Below are 15,809 nucleotides of genomic sequence, written 5' to 3'. Positions count from 1 at the left end.
GTGTCCTAAGCCACTGAGCCTCTTGGGCTTGTTGATCATAAGGTCGGCAGTTCAAATCTGCATGATGGGGTGAGCTCCTGTTGCTTTGTCCCAACTGCTGCCAAACTAGCAGTTCGGAAGCATACTAGCATGAGTAGATAAATATGTACCGTTGCTGTGGGAAGGTACCGTAAATGGTGTTTCCATGCACTCTGGCACTTGCAGAGACACTGCCAGAAAGAGTTAACCACGATGGACTTGCTGGACTATTAGTATAAGGTAAAGAAAAAGGTAAGGGACCCTGACCAGGTCATTCCAGTCAGAGGCGACTATGGGGTTGTGGTGCTCATCTCGCTTTTCAGGCTGAGGGAGCCAGCCTTTGTCCACAGACAGCTTTCCGGGTCATGTGGTCAGCATGACTAAACTGCTACTGTTGCATGGAAGACAGTGACACAAACCAGAATGCACGGAAAAGCCATATACCTTCCAGCCGCAGCGATACCTATTTATCTACTTGCACTGGCGTGCTTTCGAACTGCTAGGTTGGCATCTCATGTTTGTCTTCTGAACATTCCGAGAATTTTAATCAAGGCCTCTTTCACGTCTCTGTTCTTCAGACTGTATATAATTGGATTAAACATGGGAATGACAATGCTATAAAACAGAGAGATTGTTTTGTCCTGACCAGGGTAGTGGCTTGACTCAGGTCTCATGTACATAAATATGGCGCTGCCATAAAAAAGCACTACCACTGATATGTGAGAGACACAAGTAGAGAATGCTTTGTGCTGGCCGTGGGCAGATTGGATTTTCAAGACGGAAGCCAGGATGCGGATGTAAGTCATCAAGATAAAGGAGATGGGGATAAGCAAGGTGAAAATGCATCCCACCGAAGTGACCTTTTCAACAATCTTGGTATCGGCGCATGCCAACTTCAGCAATGCTGGCATTTCACAGAAAAAGTGATCAATCAGATTGGGACCACAGAATGGCAACCGCCAGGTGAGGACTGTGTGTGCCACTGGCAACAAAAGGCCACTCATCCAGGTTGCCACGGCTAGCTTCATGCATACTCTCTTGTTCATGAGGACCGTGTAGTGCAGTGGGTGGCATATTGCCACATATCTATCATATGCCATTACTGCCAGGAGGATGCACTCAGTCGTGGCCAAGACCAGGAAGACATACATCTGAACGGCACAGCCAACCAACGAGATGGTTTGTCTTGGGCTCTGGAGGTTCACCAACATCTGGGGGACTGTGCTGGATGTATAGCAGATGTCCACAAAGGCAAGGTGGCTCAGGAAGAAGTACATGGGCGTGTGGAGTCGGGGGTCCAGCCAGATGAGCATCAGTATGATTGAGTTGCCCACCAGAGTGATGGTGTAGGTCACCGAAAAAAGCCCAAACAGCAAAGGACGGATCTTCAAGCTCTTAGAGAGACCAAGCAGGAGGAATTCAGCCACAAATGTTTGGTTCCTCATAGCAGCTTCCTAGTCTCATTTCCTATACAAAAGAAAGAGATGAAACCCGTCACCTGGGCTTGTGTGTCTGAAGTGGAGAATACTATTCACTCTCATGTTCTGGCTTAGTTTGGATGAAAACAAACAACAAATCCGTTTATTGTGAGGACCATGCCTTTACACAAATATCTACATGACAAAAATTAAAAATACTAAAATTCATTGCATACTATCCCCGCAAAACCTTCATCTCACAAAACAGGAGGAAAAAGAAAAAACAGCAATTAGTTAAACAGATGATGAAGGGGTCTTTACTTTGTCATCCAGATATCTTTCCCTGGCTTTCATGGCCTTCATCACAAAGACCGCTACCGCATGCGTAATCTGTGGGTTAAAAAGGTAAAGGGACCCCTGACCATTAGGTCCATTCATGACCGACTCTGGGGTTACGCGCTCATCTCGCATTATTGGCTGAGGGAGCCGGCATATAGCTTCCAGGTCATGTGGCCAGCATGACAAAGCCGCTTCTGGCGAACCAGAGCAGCACATGGAAACGCCGTTTACCTTCCCGCTGTAGCGGTTCCTATTTATCTACTTGCATTTTGACGTGCTTTCGAACTGCTAGGTTGGCAGGAGCTGGGACCAAGCAACGGGAGCTCACCCCGTCACAGGGATTTGAACCGCCGACCTTCTGATCAGCAAGCCCTAGACTCAGTGGTTTAACCACAGCGCCACCTGGGTCCCAATCTGTGGGTTAGCATCAACTAAAATCTGTGGGTTAGCATCAACTAAAATCTGTGGGTTAGCATCAACTAAAATCTGTGGGTTAGCATCAACTAAAAATTTTTTTACTCTATCTTCAGGATTGATTTTAGAGTTGGGTATAATTTGCAGCATCGCATCTCTAAAGCCCGAGTAAATGGGACAATAGAGGAGGTAATGTATAAGATCCTCTTTAATTTTCATGAAGCAAGGGCGTAAACGGTGCTCTACTGGGATTTTTGTGAATCTACCGGTCAGGTATGCAGTTGGCAATGTTTGAAACTGGGCCATAGTGAAAGCTCTCCGAAGGGTGGGTTCAGTGACATCCACCAAGTAGTTGGCACAGATTTTGACTGCTTTTACTCGGGGAAACCAGTAGGAAAACCCAGAATTCTTTTTTATCTTTGTGGTGTCTAAAAAGGCATCTTTTTCAAAGATCCATTCCCGAACTTTATCAGGGCTCCTAGTTTGGATTAAATAAACTTACAAAATATCATTTATCTCTACATGTTCCATTATCTTTCACCCTTGATAATAGAGTTGGGACAGTCCCCTCCCCCCCTCCAGCAATGTTTCTTTGTGCTGAGTGGTGACATCCTTGATGATTGGGAGTGGGCAAATTTCTTTCTGGCCTGTGGAGAGTCTCACCATGGCAATAAGCATCTGGGTAGGCTTTTCTCAATCACATTTAAAAACGACAAGGAAACCCCACTTTGTCTCCTCATCTAAATTAAGCCAAACCCTCCCACCACCACCACCACTGCCGCACCAAAATATCAGAAATCCACCCCCCTAGAAGCAGCTGAATATCTCCCCACTGTCATTTACTGGGATAAATGGTCCCAAGAAGGGAGAAGATGCCTTTAGAATCAACAGAAACTTCCTTACCCCTGAAGCCCCCGAATGTATGGGTCAGGATAATAATAATAATAATAATAATAATAATAATAATAATAATAATAATATATTAAGTATGCACTAGAGGTGTGGCTTACAACTAAAATCCATTTCACATGCCTCCTAACTAAACACTTTGTTAAAATGTTCGGAGGGCAACACACACACACATACAGGCTCATCCTGATTTCTGAAACACTGGTGTCCCCTCCCGTTCCATTTGCTCTTGTAGCTTTCAAGCCTTGATGGAGTCGCCTTACCCTTCCACTCCTCCCAGTACAGACACCCCTTGTTATGATGGGACCCATAGCACACCCCTAATCCTCCCCTCTATGTATCTGATGCATTCTCAGTGAGTTGGTAAACTTGTGTTTGAGCTGTAGCATTTTGGACAGCAAACGAGGGCTTGCATAACTGAATGCTCCTCGATAGTATTAATTAATTAATTAATTAATTAATTAATTAATTAATTAAATCCCCACACAAATAAAACTTGCATGTCAGGGAGAAGTCTAGGCTAGAACCCCAACCTCTGGGGTGAGCTATTAATCACTCATTCATATTTATCACTCCCCTTCTCCCCGGCATCTTCATTCATGTTGTTGTTGTTGTTGTTTAGTCGTTTAGTCGTGTCCGACTCTTCGTGACCCCATGGACCATAGCACGCCAGGCACTCCTGTCTTGCACTGCCTCGTAGCTTCGAGAACACTGTCCAACCATCTTGTCCTCTGACGTCCCCTTCTCCTAGTGCCCTCAATCTTTCCCAACATCAAGGTCTTTTCCAAGGATTCTTCTCTTCTCATGAGGTGGCCAAAGTATTGGAGCCTCAACTTCTGGAAATCTAAAAAAGCGGAATATTTTGGTTCTTCCAACAAGTCTCATTTCGAAGAAGAAGAAGAAGAAGAAGAAGAAGAAGAAGAAGAAGAAGAAGAAGAAGAAGAAGAAGAAGAAGAAACAACAACAACAGCAGCAGCAGCAATAATAATTCTATTGTTGTGCATACCCCAGTCTCTAGTCTCTGGGGGTTCCAGTACTTACCCAGAGTTCAGTTTCCTTAGAATGAAGGTAAGCGGAGACATTGGTATTTTTAGGAAATATGTTTTTTTTTACACATACATACAAGCTGGACATAAGACAGTGGGACTCGCAGCATTTGCAGTTCAGCAGATCTTGCTTCCCAGTTAGGTTTCCAGGGACATTGCTAAATCCATAGCTTTTCTTCTTCCGATTCTCCTGTATTTCAATTGAACTGGATGACCTTTTTAAGAGGGAGGTGAAGCAGCACTTCCTTCTCGGACACCATGCCTAAATTAATCTGTAGGTTTAGTAGCAATGGCTGCAAATTTGAACTACTTGAGAATCACTGCTCTTTCTGTATAGAAAGAGAATTTATTATCGAAGTTTGTACTGTACTTCTCTGTATCCATAGTTGTGGGTGCTATTGCGATATCTATTCAATGCTGAACACTCCAATACAGTGGACCAGAGACTCAGACACTGATCTGCAGCAATATATTAATGAAATCTGCCCTTTGGAGAAAGTGTTGAAGTACAAGTAACATTACCATTCCATATTGCTTCCTCTTTTGTCTCCTTTTGGATGCTGTCTCCTGATCAGAGTTATGGATATTGGGACATCTATCTAATATCATGGAAAGATTTGGTCCAGAGATGTCCTTCATAGCAGAAGTTCCCATACAGTGGTCTGCAAGCTTCATTCAAGTGGTCTGTGAAGAACCATTTGAATTATATAAAAGTCCATGGAATTCAGATTGTAATACTGTACAATAGAATACAATGTAAGAAATAATACAATTAAATAGCATGCAGCATCGAGCACTGGTGCTCATTGCAACTGCTTCAACAGGCAGAAAACAAAATCATCAAGATGCAACTGCTTCAACAGGCAGAAAACAAAATCATCAAGATCCTCAGCAACTTTCAAATGGTCCGTGGTGGGGAGAGCATATGGGAACCACTGTTTTATAGGTTATTTCTGCTTTCCATCAATTCTTGTCATCATTGATAATGCGTGCAGGGGGAAAAATATTTGGTAAAAAGAGAGAGAACAAATATCTGGCATGCATCTTTTAGATAAAATATTACATCTTTCAGAAGAGTTACAGCTCAATTCTCTACTCAGAAGTAAGTCCCACTAAGTTCAAGGAAGTTCCTCTCAAACAGGGAAGTGAATACTATATGCTTGCAACCTAGCATATATACCTGAAAATACCTTTTGATCACACTCTGTTAATATAGCTACTGTCAGTGCTTTTTTCCTGGGGGGACGCGGGGGTGTGCATACTCCTCAACATTTTGTGAATCTAAGTTTGGCCTCATTGAGAGGCAGTATTTCAATATGAGTAGGAAAATGAGAGTACCCCTAAACATATATTTTTTAAAGGAAAAAAAAGCACTGGCTATTGTTATATAATAGCTATATGTCTTTAGCACATATATTTTGCTTATCTGTTGCTAGTTTTGGATTGTTTTATTGCTGCTTATTCAGTCTATAGCTAGTGATTTGAGTTGATCGTCACAATCACATGTTGGTTGAAAATCAGGAGCTGTATGGTTTAGCAAATAAACAAATCACCGTTTTAGCAAATAAGCAGTGTTAAAACTCACTCATCTGTTGGTTTTCAGCATTGTTGTAAGGATTATTCAGTCTCCCCTGCATACACAGGTCTCTTACTCCCTTCAGAAAAATAAAGCATCACGAGATGTTACTCTGCACACTTTTAAATCTTTGTTGATCTGGGGAAGGCTGTAGCTCAAGTGGGAGAACACATGATTTGTGTACAGAAGGATCCAGCTTCTATTTCCACTTAAGAATTCAATGAATAAGCTGTTTCCAACTTGAACTCCCTTGACCATTGCAATGCTGGCTGGAGTGTTAGGGGAATTGTAGACAAAAGCATTTGGAAGACAACAAGTTGGGGAACGCTTTTGTAGCTAATATGGGGCTAGAATATATCTTTTGTGAAACATTTTATATTTCAATGAGTTTTCTGCTGTCTAGTCTAGGTACGTTGGAAGAGCTTAAAGGTAAAGGGACCCCTGACCATTAGGTCCAGTCGTGACTGACTCTGGGGTTGCGGCGCTCATCTCGTGTAATTGGCCGAAGGAGCCGGCGTACAGCTTCCAGGTCATGTGGACAGCATGACAAAGCCGCTTCTGGTGAACTAGAGCAGCACACGGAAACCCTGTTTACCTTCCCGCTGTATTTATCTACTTGCACTTTGAAGTGCTTTTAAACTGCTAGGTTGTCAGGAGCTGGGACCGAGAAACGGGAGCTCACTCCGTTGCGGGGATTCGAACCACCAACCTTCTGATCGGCAAGCCCTAGGCTCAGTGGTTTAACCCACAGCGCCACCCTTGTCCCTAGGAAGAGCTTAGCCCTTTACTAATAGATTCCTTTAGCGTTCTCGCCTGCTCTTTCCCTCTGGGTTGATTTTGAATGGAATATCAAGCAGTCTTTGAGCTATGGGAGAAAGATAGAATCATAGAATTGTAGAAATTCAAGAGATTCTGAGGGCCATCTAGTCCAACCCTCTGCAAGGCAGGAATATTTGCCCAACATGGGGTTTGAACCCACGACTCTGAGATTAAGAGTCTGCTGTCAGAACCACAGTTCAGTCCTGAGCTATATACTGTTTAAAAAGTTGGGTGCCTCCCCCACTCTGACAAATGGTGGCAATAATTCATGGGGTTCCAGACACTCACCCAAGGCCCGTGTTCCTCTGGAGAATTGAGAAACAGCGGAGACTGTCATAGCTTTAAAAAATATGGTTAATTCACCTATTTACACCTTCAGTCTGCCTGGAGGGAGTCCAGATCTTACAGCATGGTCATTTCAAGAGGGGCTTTTTCTTCACAGCAGTGAAGCCCTGGAGTCAAAGGCATTTCTCTCAGGCCAGCCTTCAGCCAACCTGCCCAAGATGGATCCCAGTCTCTCTTCCTCCTTTTTCATCACAGAACCCCTTGCTACCAGACTCCCTTTTCCTGTCACCTCAATCACATAGTTACCTTGGCAACCTTCCAACACCCCCCAGTGTCTGTTCACACCTTAGGAGGGGGGGGGAGGACAATTCTATTGCATTGCCAATGGCCCTCGATTGTTTCTTAATGGCCCTAGCTTGGCCAGGTCATTTTGCATAGGCTAATCCAGGAATTCCTCTCCAGCTTGTATTTCTCCCTTCACACCCCAAATAATAAAAAGCCTACTATTTATTAATTTCTAGGGTTTAGGGGGTCCCCCCAATCTATAACAATACTATTATTTTAATAAGTGAGTGCTCAAGGATCCATCTGTGAGACTAAATCTCATTAAATTCAGTATACTTTACCTCTGAATAGACACATATAGGATTGCTCTGTTACTACAAGGTGCTACAACTGTATTGCAGTTTTCACCAGTAACAAGCTGCCCTTAAACACATTCACTCTGAAGTATACCCCACTGAGTTTAATTGAACTTAAAACATCTCAGGAACAAAGTATGCAATCTTTGTGTTAATGTAAGAAATCAGGCTGCACGAATCTTCCAGCTAGGGAGATTCAATATTTGGAATTTTGGAAGCTGGAAGCCAGCAATGACCCTTGCTCTTAAATCTACATTTCTTCCAAGAGAAGAAAATGGTGGGCTTACCTGAGAGAGAATAAAGACTGCAAAGTGTTTTTAAGTCCCTCCTAGGAGAATGGGGTCTTAGGTAGGGTGTTAAAGATATGTTTAATATGCATAAAATGTAATGTTTGTATGTGTTGTGTTTGAAAAGATTTTGCAAAGAGAAGGTTGCATTAGAAACATGGATGTTTCACTCTGACAAATGTGGCAGGAGAGGTTGAATGTTTCCATCTCAGTCTTTAGGCTAATTGATGAGTTGTCCTGGAAACCCAAACTGCAGATCTGTCACAGCAGAAAGTGTTGTCTTGAATTGCAGGCCCATATACGTTAGGATTGGGAGAAGTTATCCGTAAATGATAAGGTCAGAAAGAGATGAAAGGTGTGCTGTCTCACTAACAATGACTATTCACAAAACCAAAAACTAATAACACAGACATCCTGGCACTAATAAGACAATTAAAGTGTAGTATGATAAATAAAATAAAATAAAAGTGATATGTCAATTGCAGAGTTGGTACATATAAGCACATGTGGTGGGGCTGCTCAAAGGTGACTAAATTTTGGAATAAATTGTTCACTGAGATCACTTTGATAACTAAACATACTGTGACTCCACTTTTCCACCTGGTTCTTTTGAATCTGTATATGGAAACAGAACAGGACTTGAAAAGCAAATAATTTATCTCCCATCATTTAAAACAGCCCAGGACTCCATTGTCAAACCCTGGGAGACCTTTGATCTTAACAATTCGGATTGCTAGTACTGCAGGCTTTGGCAAATCGCCCTCCTTGAAAAGATATCTCATTAAAAAAAAAGTATCTAACGAACAGAGATTGAGTAATCCCCCCCAAAAAAATATGGCATAATTTTATTTGTTAAATGAGTATTGACACACACAGTCATTCAGTCTCACTAGTATATGCTAACATCTGCCTCATTTAAGACTTTATAGAACCTTTATTTTCAATAGTGATGGAACTCACAGGTGGATAATACTTTTGTTTTTATATAGCTTTATGATTTCTAAAGGGAATTTTTGTATGAGTTAATACTTTACCATCCCTTTGAAGCTATGCTGTATCTTTGTAGTTTTCTTCTTCTAGGCTGTGACATGTTTTTTTTATTATTCTTTGGGTTTTTTTCCCCTTTTAGCTGGGTTTAAACAAAATCACTAAAATCTGGATTTTTAAAAAATGTTGCAGTGCAGTCCAGAGTGATAAAATAAAACCTCTTGATGCAATATTTTCTTTAATTGCTTGACAACGTAGCAGAAATAATATTATTGCAAAGTACACCTATTTCATTAGCAATTTATATTTGTTACAACAGCATTGTGACTACTACTTCTCTGAAAATAAGGGGTTTGAACTTTAAAAAAGTAGCCCACTTTGGAATCAAGTTTCTCCATCAACAAAGCTTGTGCTGTGGCAGAATTTTGACCAAGGCCCCTTTCATGTCTTTGTTCCTCAGGCTGTATATCATGGGATTGAACATGGGGGTGAATATGCTATAGAAAAGAGAGACTATTTTGTCCGAATCTGCTGAGTGACTAGACTCTGGTCTCATGTACATAAACATGGCGCTGCCATAGAAAAGCACCACCACTGATACGTGAGAAACACAAGTAGAGAATGCTTTGTGCTGGCCGTGGGCAGATTGGATTTTCAAGACGGAAGCCAGGATGCGGATGTAAGTCATCAAGATAAAGGAGATGGGGATAAGCAAGGTGAAAATGCATCCCACCGAAGTGACCTTTTCAACAATCTTGGTATCGGCACATGCCAACTTCAGCAATGCTGGCATTTCACAGAAAAAGTGATCGATCAGATTGGGACCACAGAATGGCAACCGCCAGGTGAGGACTGTGTGTGCCACTGGCAATAAAAGGCCACTCATCCAGGTTGCCACGGCTAGCTTCATGCATACTCTCTTGTTCATGAGGACCGTGTAGTGCAGTGGGTGGCATATTGCCACATATCTATCATACGCCATTACTGCCAGGAGGATGCACTCGGTAATAGCCAAGACCAGGAAGACATGCATCTGAACGGCACAGCCAACCAACGAGATGGTTTGTCTTGGGCTCTGGAGGTTCACCAACATCTGGGGGACTGTGCTGGATGTATAGCAGATGTCCACAAAGGCAAGGTGGCTCAGGAAGAAGTACATGGGCGTGTGGAGTCGGTGGTCCAGCCAGATAAGCGTCAGTATGATTGAGTTGCCCACCAGAGTGATGGTGTAGGTCACCGAAAAAAGCCCAAACAGCCAAAGACGGATCTTCAAGCTCTTAGAGAGACCAAGCAGGAGGAATTCAGCCACAAATGTTTGGTTCCTCATGATGCCCTTACAGTCTCATTTCTGAACAAAAAGAATAGCATGATGCTGGCATTTATTATTATTATTATTATTATTATTATTATTATTATTATTATGCTGGCATTTAAATGAAGGGAATGAAAAGTATTGGTCATACTTATCATCAATAGACTCTTATGCAGACAATAGCCCTCCTTCATGGGTGCACTAACATGTTAAGGAGGTGGTAGAGTCATACCTCTAACCCTGCGTGAGATGCTGCATGTCTGGTCTTTGAGCTGGATGCAGAAGGGAGCCCACATGGGTAGAATTAGCTCCATGCTATTTGGAGCGCTGCATTATCAGAGTTCCCAACTGCATGGAAGTTACATATGTTCAGCTAATACACACATAGGCTTCCCTTTGCACACAGCATTCTGAACATATGGGGCGAGTGGAACATGTTAGTTCAAAGATGGCACCAGCAGGCACTCTTCCACTTCTTCCAGCACATGTAATAATGCAAATGTGGAGGAGATCATCTAATGAAGAGGGATAATACCTGTAAGATATCTTTTACTCTATTTTAAACATACCCTAGGTATAGGATGCGGTAAGAGTTGCAATGGGGACCCAGGTGGCACTGTGGGTTAAACCACTGAGCCTAGGGCTTGCTGATCAGAAGGTCAGCGGTTCGAATCCCTGTGACAGGGTGAGCTCCCGTTGCTCTGTCCCAGCTCCTGCCAACCTAGCAGTTCGAAAGCACGTCAAAATGCAAGTAGATAAATAGGAACCGCTACAGCGGGAAGGTAAACGGCGTTTCCGTGTGCTGCTCTGGTTTGCCAGAAGCGGCTTTGTCATGCTGGCCACATGACCTGGAAGCTATACACCGGCTCCCTCGGAACAATACTGCGAGATGAGCGCGCAACCCCAGAGTCGGTCACGACTGGACCTAATGGTCAGGGGTCCCTTTACCTTTACCTAAGAGTTGTGATACCCAAGGAGGATTGGCTTGTTCACCTGTAATGACAAAAATAGAGGACTTCATACATTTCTTTTTCTACTGCCCCATTTATGAGCCAATAAGATCTAAGCTCCTCCTCTTGATCCCGTCCACCATTACATCTAAGGAAGACTGTTTGAAATCGCTTCTTGTGGACGCAAATCCCAAAATTTCACGTGGGGTGGCAATCTTCATAGTGCAGGCTCTGAAACTCAGGGCTACCCTGACAGGGTAGTGTGTCCTATGCCTGGACCTGTTTTAATGCTCTCTTTTATATTTTTAACTCAATGTGTCGAGCCTATTTTGGGCTATTTTATGCTTCACATATATCCGCATATTAGATTTTTGGCGCTGGCACTTAAACCTTTGCATCATTGTCTTAGGGTAATTTAAATGCTATTACGCCAACAATACCGCTTTGAATTATGTTTCGTTGCTTGTCTCTGGCATTTTTGTATTGTTTTATTTTGCTATGGCTGTATGCTAACGCAATAAAGATTTGAACTTTGACAAAAATATAATTCACTGTTTTCAGTTTACATAGAGTGCTTTCAAAAGCAAGTGATGCCGGAAATTAATTTGAACTGGGCTTCAAAGCAATGCAGCCCCACATCCTGGCTCTCATTTCTGAAATGACAGGTAGGTAGCCGTGTTGGTCTGAGTCGAAACAAAATAAAAAAATTCCTTCAGTAGCACCTTAAAGACCAACTAAGTTTTTATTTTGGTATGAGCTTTCGTGTGCATGAAGTGTGCATGCACACGAAAGCTCATACCAAAATAAAAACTTTGTTGGTCTTTAAGGTGCTACTGAAGGAATTTTTTTTATTTTATTTCTGAAATGAGAGAGAGATTAATAGAAAGAGCTAGACATGGTTGATAGTTATCCAGAGCTGCCTGGAAAAGCAGGCTTCCCAATCACACAGAAAGAGGTCTGGCATGTAAAATGGTATGTGTGTGGGCTTTGTTCAGACACTAAACACTTTTTTGGGGGAGGGAGGAATTAAAACATTCTTTATTTTGAGAATATAATTGTAATAGTGTTGCTATAGAGCAAGAAGCACAAATGTAGAAGCCTTTTAAGGACCTACCTCTTTTTGGCAACTTCATTGATCATAAGAACTGCTCTGCAGGACCAGGCTATGTACGCATCTGACCCCACTTTCTGTTCCCAACAGAAGCCGGATACTATCAGCTTCTCAAAAGCAATGCAGAGTGATGTCCAGCCCTATCTGTTCCCAACACTACTTCCATACAAGAAGTCCATTTAGGCATAATGGCTCATAGATATTGATAGGACTGTCTACCATGAATTTGTCTATTTATTTAAAAGCAGTCTTCCCCAACTTGGTGCCCTTCAGATGTTTTGGATTACAAACTCCTCAGCCCCAACCACCATGGGTCATAGTCAGGGCTGATGGGAGCTGGAGTCCAACAACATTTGGAGCACTCCAGTTTGGTAAAAGGTGGTTTAAAGTTGTCTACATCAGCTGCCGTCATCACCACATCCCATGGCAGTAAATTAAGTTAATTAAAGAAATGCGCTCTGGTGTCTGCCTTGAACCTGTTGCAAAACAGTTTATGACTGTCTTAGACCTTTCTAAAAGGTAAAGGTAAAGGGACCCCTGAAAGGTAAGTCCAGTCATGAACGACTCTGCGGTTGTGGCGCTCCTCTTGCTTTACTGGCTGAGGAAGCTGACGTTTGTCTGCAGACAGTTTATCCGGGTCATGTGGCCAACAAGACTAAGTTGCTTCTGGTGAAACCAGAGCAGCGCATGGAAACGCTGTTTACCTTCCCGTCGCAGCGGTACCTATTTATCTACTTGCATTTTGACATGCTTTCGAACTGCTAGGTTGGCAGGAGCAGGGACCGAACAAGAGGCACTCACCCAGCGCGGGGATTTGAACCGCCGACCTTCCGGTCAGCAAGCCCAAGGCTCAGTGGTTTACACCACAGCACCACCCACATCCGTGCCTTTTAATTTGCTATTATTTCAGACGCGGAATGGCAAACACAATTTTTATTAGTTTTCTGTGGTTCGTTAACATTATATATTATAGGAAAACCATTAAAATATTTTTTTTAAGTGTACACTCCATTCAGGAGTACACTGGGAAACGTTACAAGCACAGCCGGAAAAGAAATGAAAACACTGAAGGAAGTAGTTACAGGTAGGTAGCCGTGTTGGTCTGAGTCGAAGCAAAATAAAAAAATTCCTTCAGTAGCACCTTAAAGACCAACTAAGTTTTTATTTTGGTATGAGCTTTCGTGTGCATGCACACTTCTTCAGATACCATTCAGATTCCTTCAGGTAACTGAAGGAAGTAGTTGGCTTGGAAATTGCAGTACAGTATCTAAAATTACCATTGATACGCCCACACGGAAACAGAAACAAAATCTGTGGTCCCAAGCGGAACACATTTCCCCCGGTTTCCACCAATTTAGCAGATTATTCCTGCATCAGGTAAACTCAAAAATATAGGGGGAAAGCATCAATATATGCAGTGTTTGAGGGTACAGTGGTACCTCGGGTTACAGATGCTTCAGGTTACAGATACTTCAGGTTACAGACTCCGCTAACCCAGAAATAGTACCCCGGGTTAAGAACTTTGCTTCAGGATGAGAACAGAAATCGTGCAGTGGCAGCGCAGCAGTAGCATTAGCTAAAGTGGTCCCTCAGGTTAAGAACAGTTTCAGCTTAAGAACGGACCTCCGGAATGAACTAAGTTCTTAACCCGAGGTACCACTGTAATGTCATGCTATGTCTCTGTGCAGTAAACTCTGATAATGCCAAACCCCAAGTATAACACAGGGATTTTAAAATACACTGTTATGCACAGATACTTATGAATGGGTCTCACTGGACCCAGTGGGACTTGCTTTCCAGTAACTGTGTATACAATTGCACGGCATGCAACAAAGAGGAATAGATAGATATATATATACTAACGCTCTCTGCATTATCTCTGCTGCGTTGATGAAAAACAACCCTGCTGGTAAGCAGGATATAAATATCATGAGCAGAATATAGTGTATACAAAACTCTGCAGTATCACATGAAATGCATGAGCATACCCAGTAGCGGCAAACGGGGGGGGGGGATCTCCAGAGCCAGCCCAATCGCAATACATTCTGGATAATCCTGAAGTCTCCCAGATCCCTGGCTGGGGACTGGGAAGGATAAACGCCCAATACCTGAGCCAAGGTCTCCCTACATCTGAATCTCAATAAAGTTGTGGCCATTTTTTAATCCCATAGCAAGTTAGAATCATAAGAATCATAGAGTTGGAAGAGACCACAAGGGCCATCCAGTCCAACCCCCTGCCAAGCAGGAAACACCATCAAAGCATTCTTGACATATGCCTGTCAAGCCTCTGCTTAAAGACCTCCAAAGAAGGAGACTCCACCACACTCCTTGGTAGCAAATTCCACTGCCAAACAGCTCTTACTGTCAGGAAGTTCTTCCTAATGTTTAGGCGGAATCGTCTTTCTTGTAGCTTGAATCCATTGCTCCGTGGGCACTTCTCTGGAGCAGCAGAAAACAACCTTTCACCCTCCTCTCTATGGCATCCTTTTATATATTTGAACATGGCTATCATATCACCCCTTAACCTTCTCTTCTCCAGGCTAAACATACCCAGCTCCCTAAACTGTTCTAAGTTGTCTTGAGTCATTATTCCGCTTGGGGGTTGCCTGAGGTTTTGGGGACTCTGCTTGTCCACGCAAATGAGAGTACCCCTAAACATTTTTTTTAAGGAAAAAAAGCACTGGTCCTAGGAAAGTTGTTTACCTGGATATGTCAGACAAATGATGCTAGGGTGGCACCAATCCAGGGTGAGAGACATCATCCGAGGTGCGGCTATTATCAGGTCGGTTTAGCTCACAGGATGTTCCAGGAAATGAAGTAGCAGATGCTATATAAACCCATTCCTTATTGAACCTGTTTATTTGAAACAGAAATAGCTTTTCACTACAAAATTCCTCAGAGGTCCTGTCCCAAGCTCCCTTTTAAAGTATTTTTGAACTGAGCACCGAATCCCACGATATGTATGTTCCCTAGTGCAGTATTGTTTGTTTGGGTATTAGGGAGGTAATCATGCAGGGAGGAGTATCACAGAATTGTAGCATTGGAAGGGATCCCAGGGTCATCTAGTCAAACCCCCCTGCAGTGCAGGCATCTCAACACATGGTCCCTCATCCAATTTGAAACCATACTGGACCTTGCGTGGCTTTACAAATGTGCTAGCCGTTTTATTGCTGCACTTTAGGAGGTCCATGGTGTCTTCTGGACACTTATCAAGCTCAGATGTAACCAAAAGAAAATGGTGGGATGCTCAGCACTGGTTCTCCTTATAGTCTTCTGTTTCTTGAGCTCTTTTAACAAATAATTTGGTCAAAGCTTTCAATCTTTATTGCTACAAGAAATGAGCAAGATTTTGGGTTTGGTCAAATGATTATTCAGCATAGGGTTTCTAGAAGAATAGTCCAAAGCTAGTTACCGTTAATGAAAGATGGGTTCTCACGTTTTCTGATAATGTTTCAACATGGGTTTCTGGTAGGAAAACTAGTTGCTTTAATATAATAAATTATTCTAAAAGAGCATATTATATTCAATACAATTTTTATTATCTGTTCTTCCTGCCCGAACATCACAGCGACTGATGCCAACTGACATCAGCACACTTCACAGATCCGCAGAACTCAGTAGCACAGCATTTGGCTAATCTACGTTTATTTACATATAAACACACATGGAGCACTGCAACATGGCTCTCTCCCTCCCT

General features: G+C 42.7%; 2 protein-coding genes across 2 annotated transcripts; both read right to left on the bottom strand.

Moving 5' to 3' along the window:
- Window positions 1-530: 530 nt before the first annotated feature.
- LOC118097809 (olfactory receptor 2A5-like) lies at window positions 531-4,908 on the bottom strand. Its single transcript, XM_035141057.3, has 2 exons — window positions 4,667-4,908; window positions 531-1,485 (listed from the first exon to the last, which is right to left on the bottom strand). The coding sequence occupies exon 2, from the start codon at window positions 1,461-1,463 to the stop codon at window positions 531-533; it is 933 nt and encodes a 310-aa protein (XP_034996948.1). The 5' UTR covers window positions 1,464-1,485; window positions 4,667-4,908.
- A 4,052-nt stretch (window positions 4,909-8,960) lies between these two features.
- On the bottom strand, window positions 8,961-14,967 carry LOC118097810 (olfactory receptor 2A5-like). Its single transcript, XM_060268701.2, has 2 exons — window positions 14,816-14,967; window positions 8,961-10,087 (listed from the first exon to the last, which is right to left on the bottom strand). The coding sequence occupies exon 2, from the start codon at window positions 10,064-10,066 to the stop codon at window positions 9,137-9,139; it is 930 nt and encodes a 309-aa protein (XP_060124684.1). The 5' UTR covers window positions 10,067-10,087; window positions 14,816-14,967; the 3' UTR covers window positions 8,961-9,136.
- Between the last annotated feature and the right edge of the window lie 842 nt (window positions 14,968-15,809).

The sequence above is a fragment of the Zootoca vivipara genome, chromosome 15 (assembly GCF_965207765.1).
Source record: "Zootoca vivipara chromosome 15, rZooViv2.hap1.1, whole genome shotgun sequence".
NCBI lineage: Eukaryota > Metazoa > Chordata > Lepidosauria > Squamata > Lacertidae > Zootoca > Zootoca vivipara.
This window is presented reverse-complemented; position numbering and strand designations above follow the sequence as displayed.

Coding starts and splice junctions, on each gene's coding strand:
- LOC118097809 (XM_035141057.3), bottom strand. CDS start 1,463: ATGAGGAACCAAACATTTGTGGCTGAATTCCTCCTGCTTGGTCTCTCT.
- LOC118097810 (XM_060268701.2), bottom strand. CDS start 10,066: ATGAGGAACCAAACATTTGTGGCTGAATTCCTCCTGCTTGGTCTCTCT.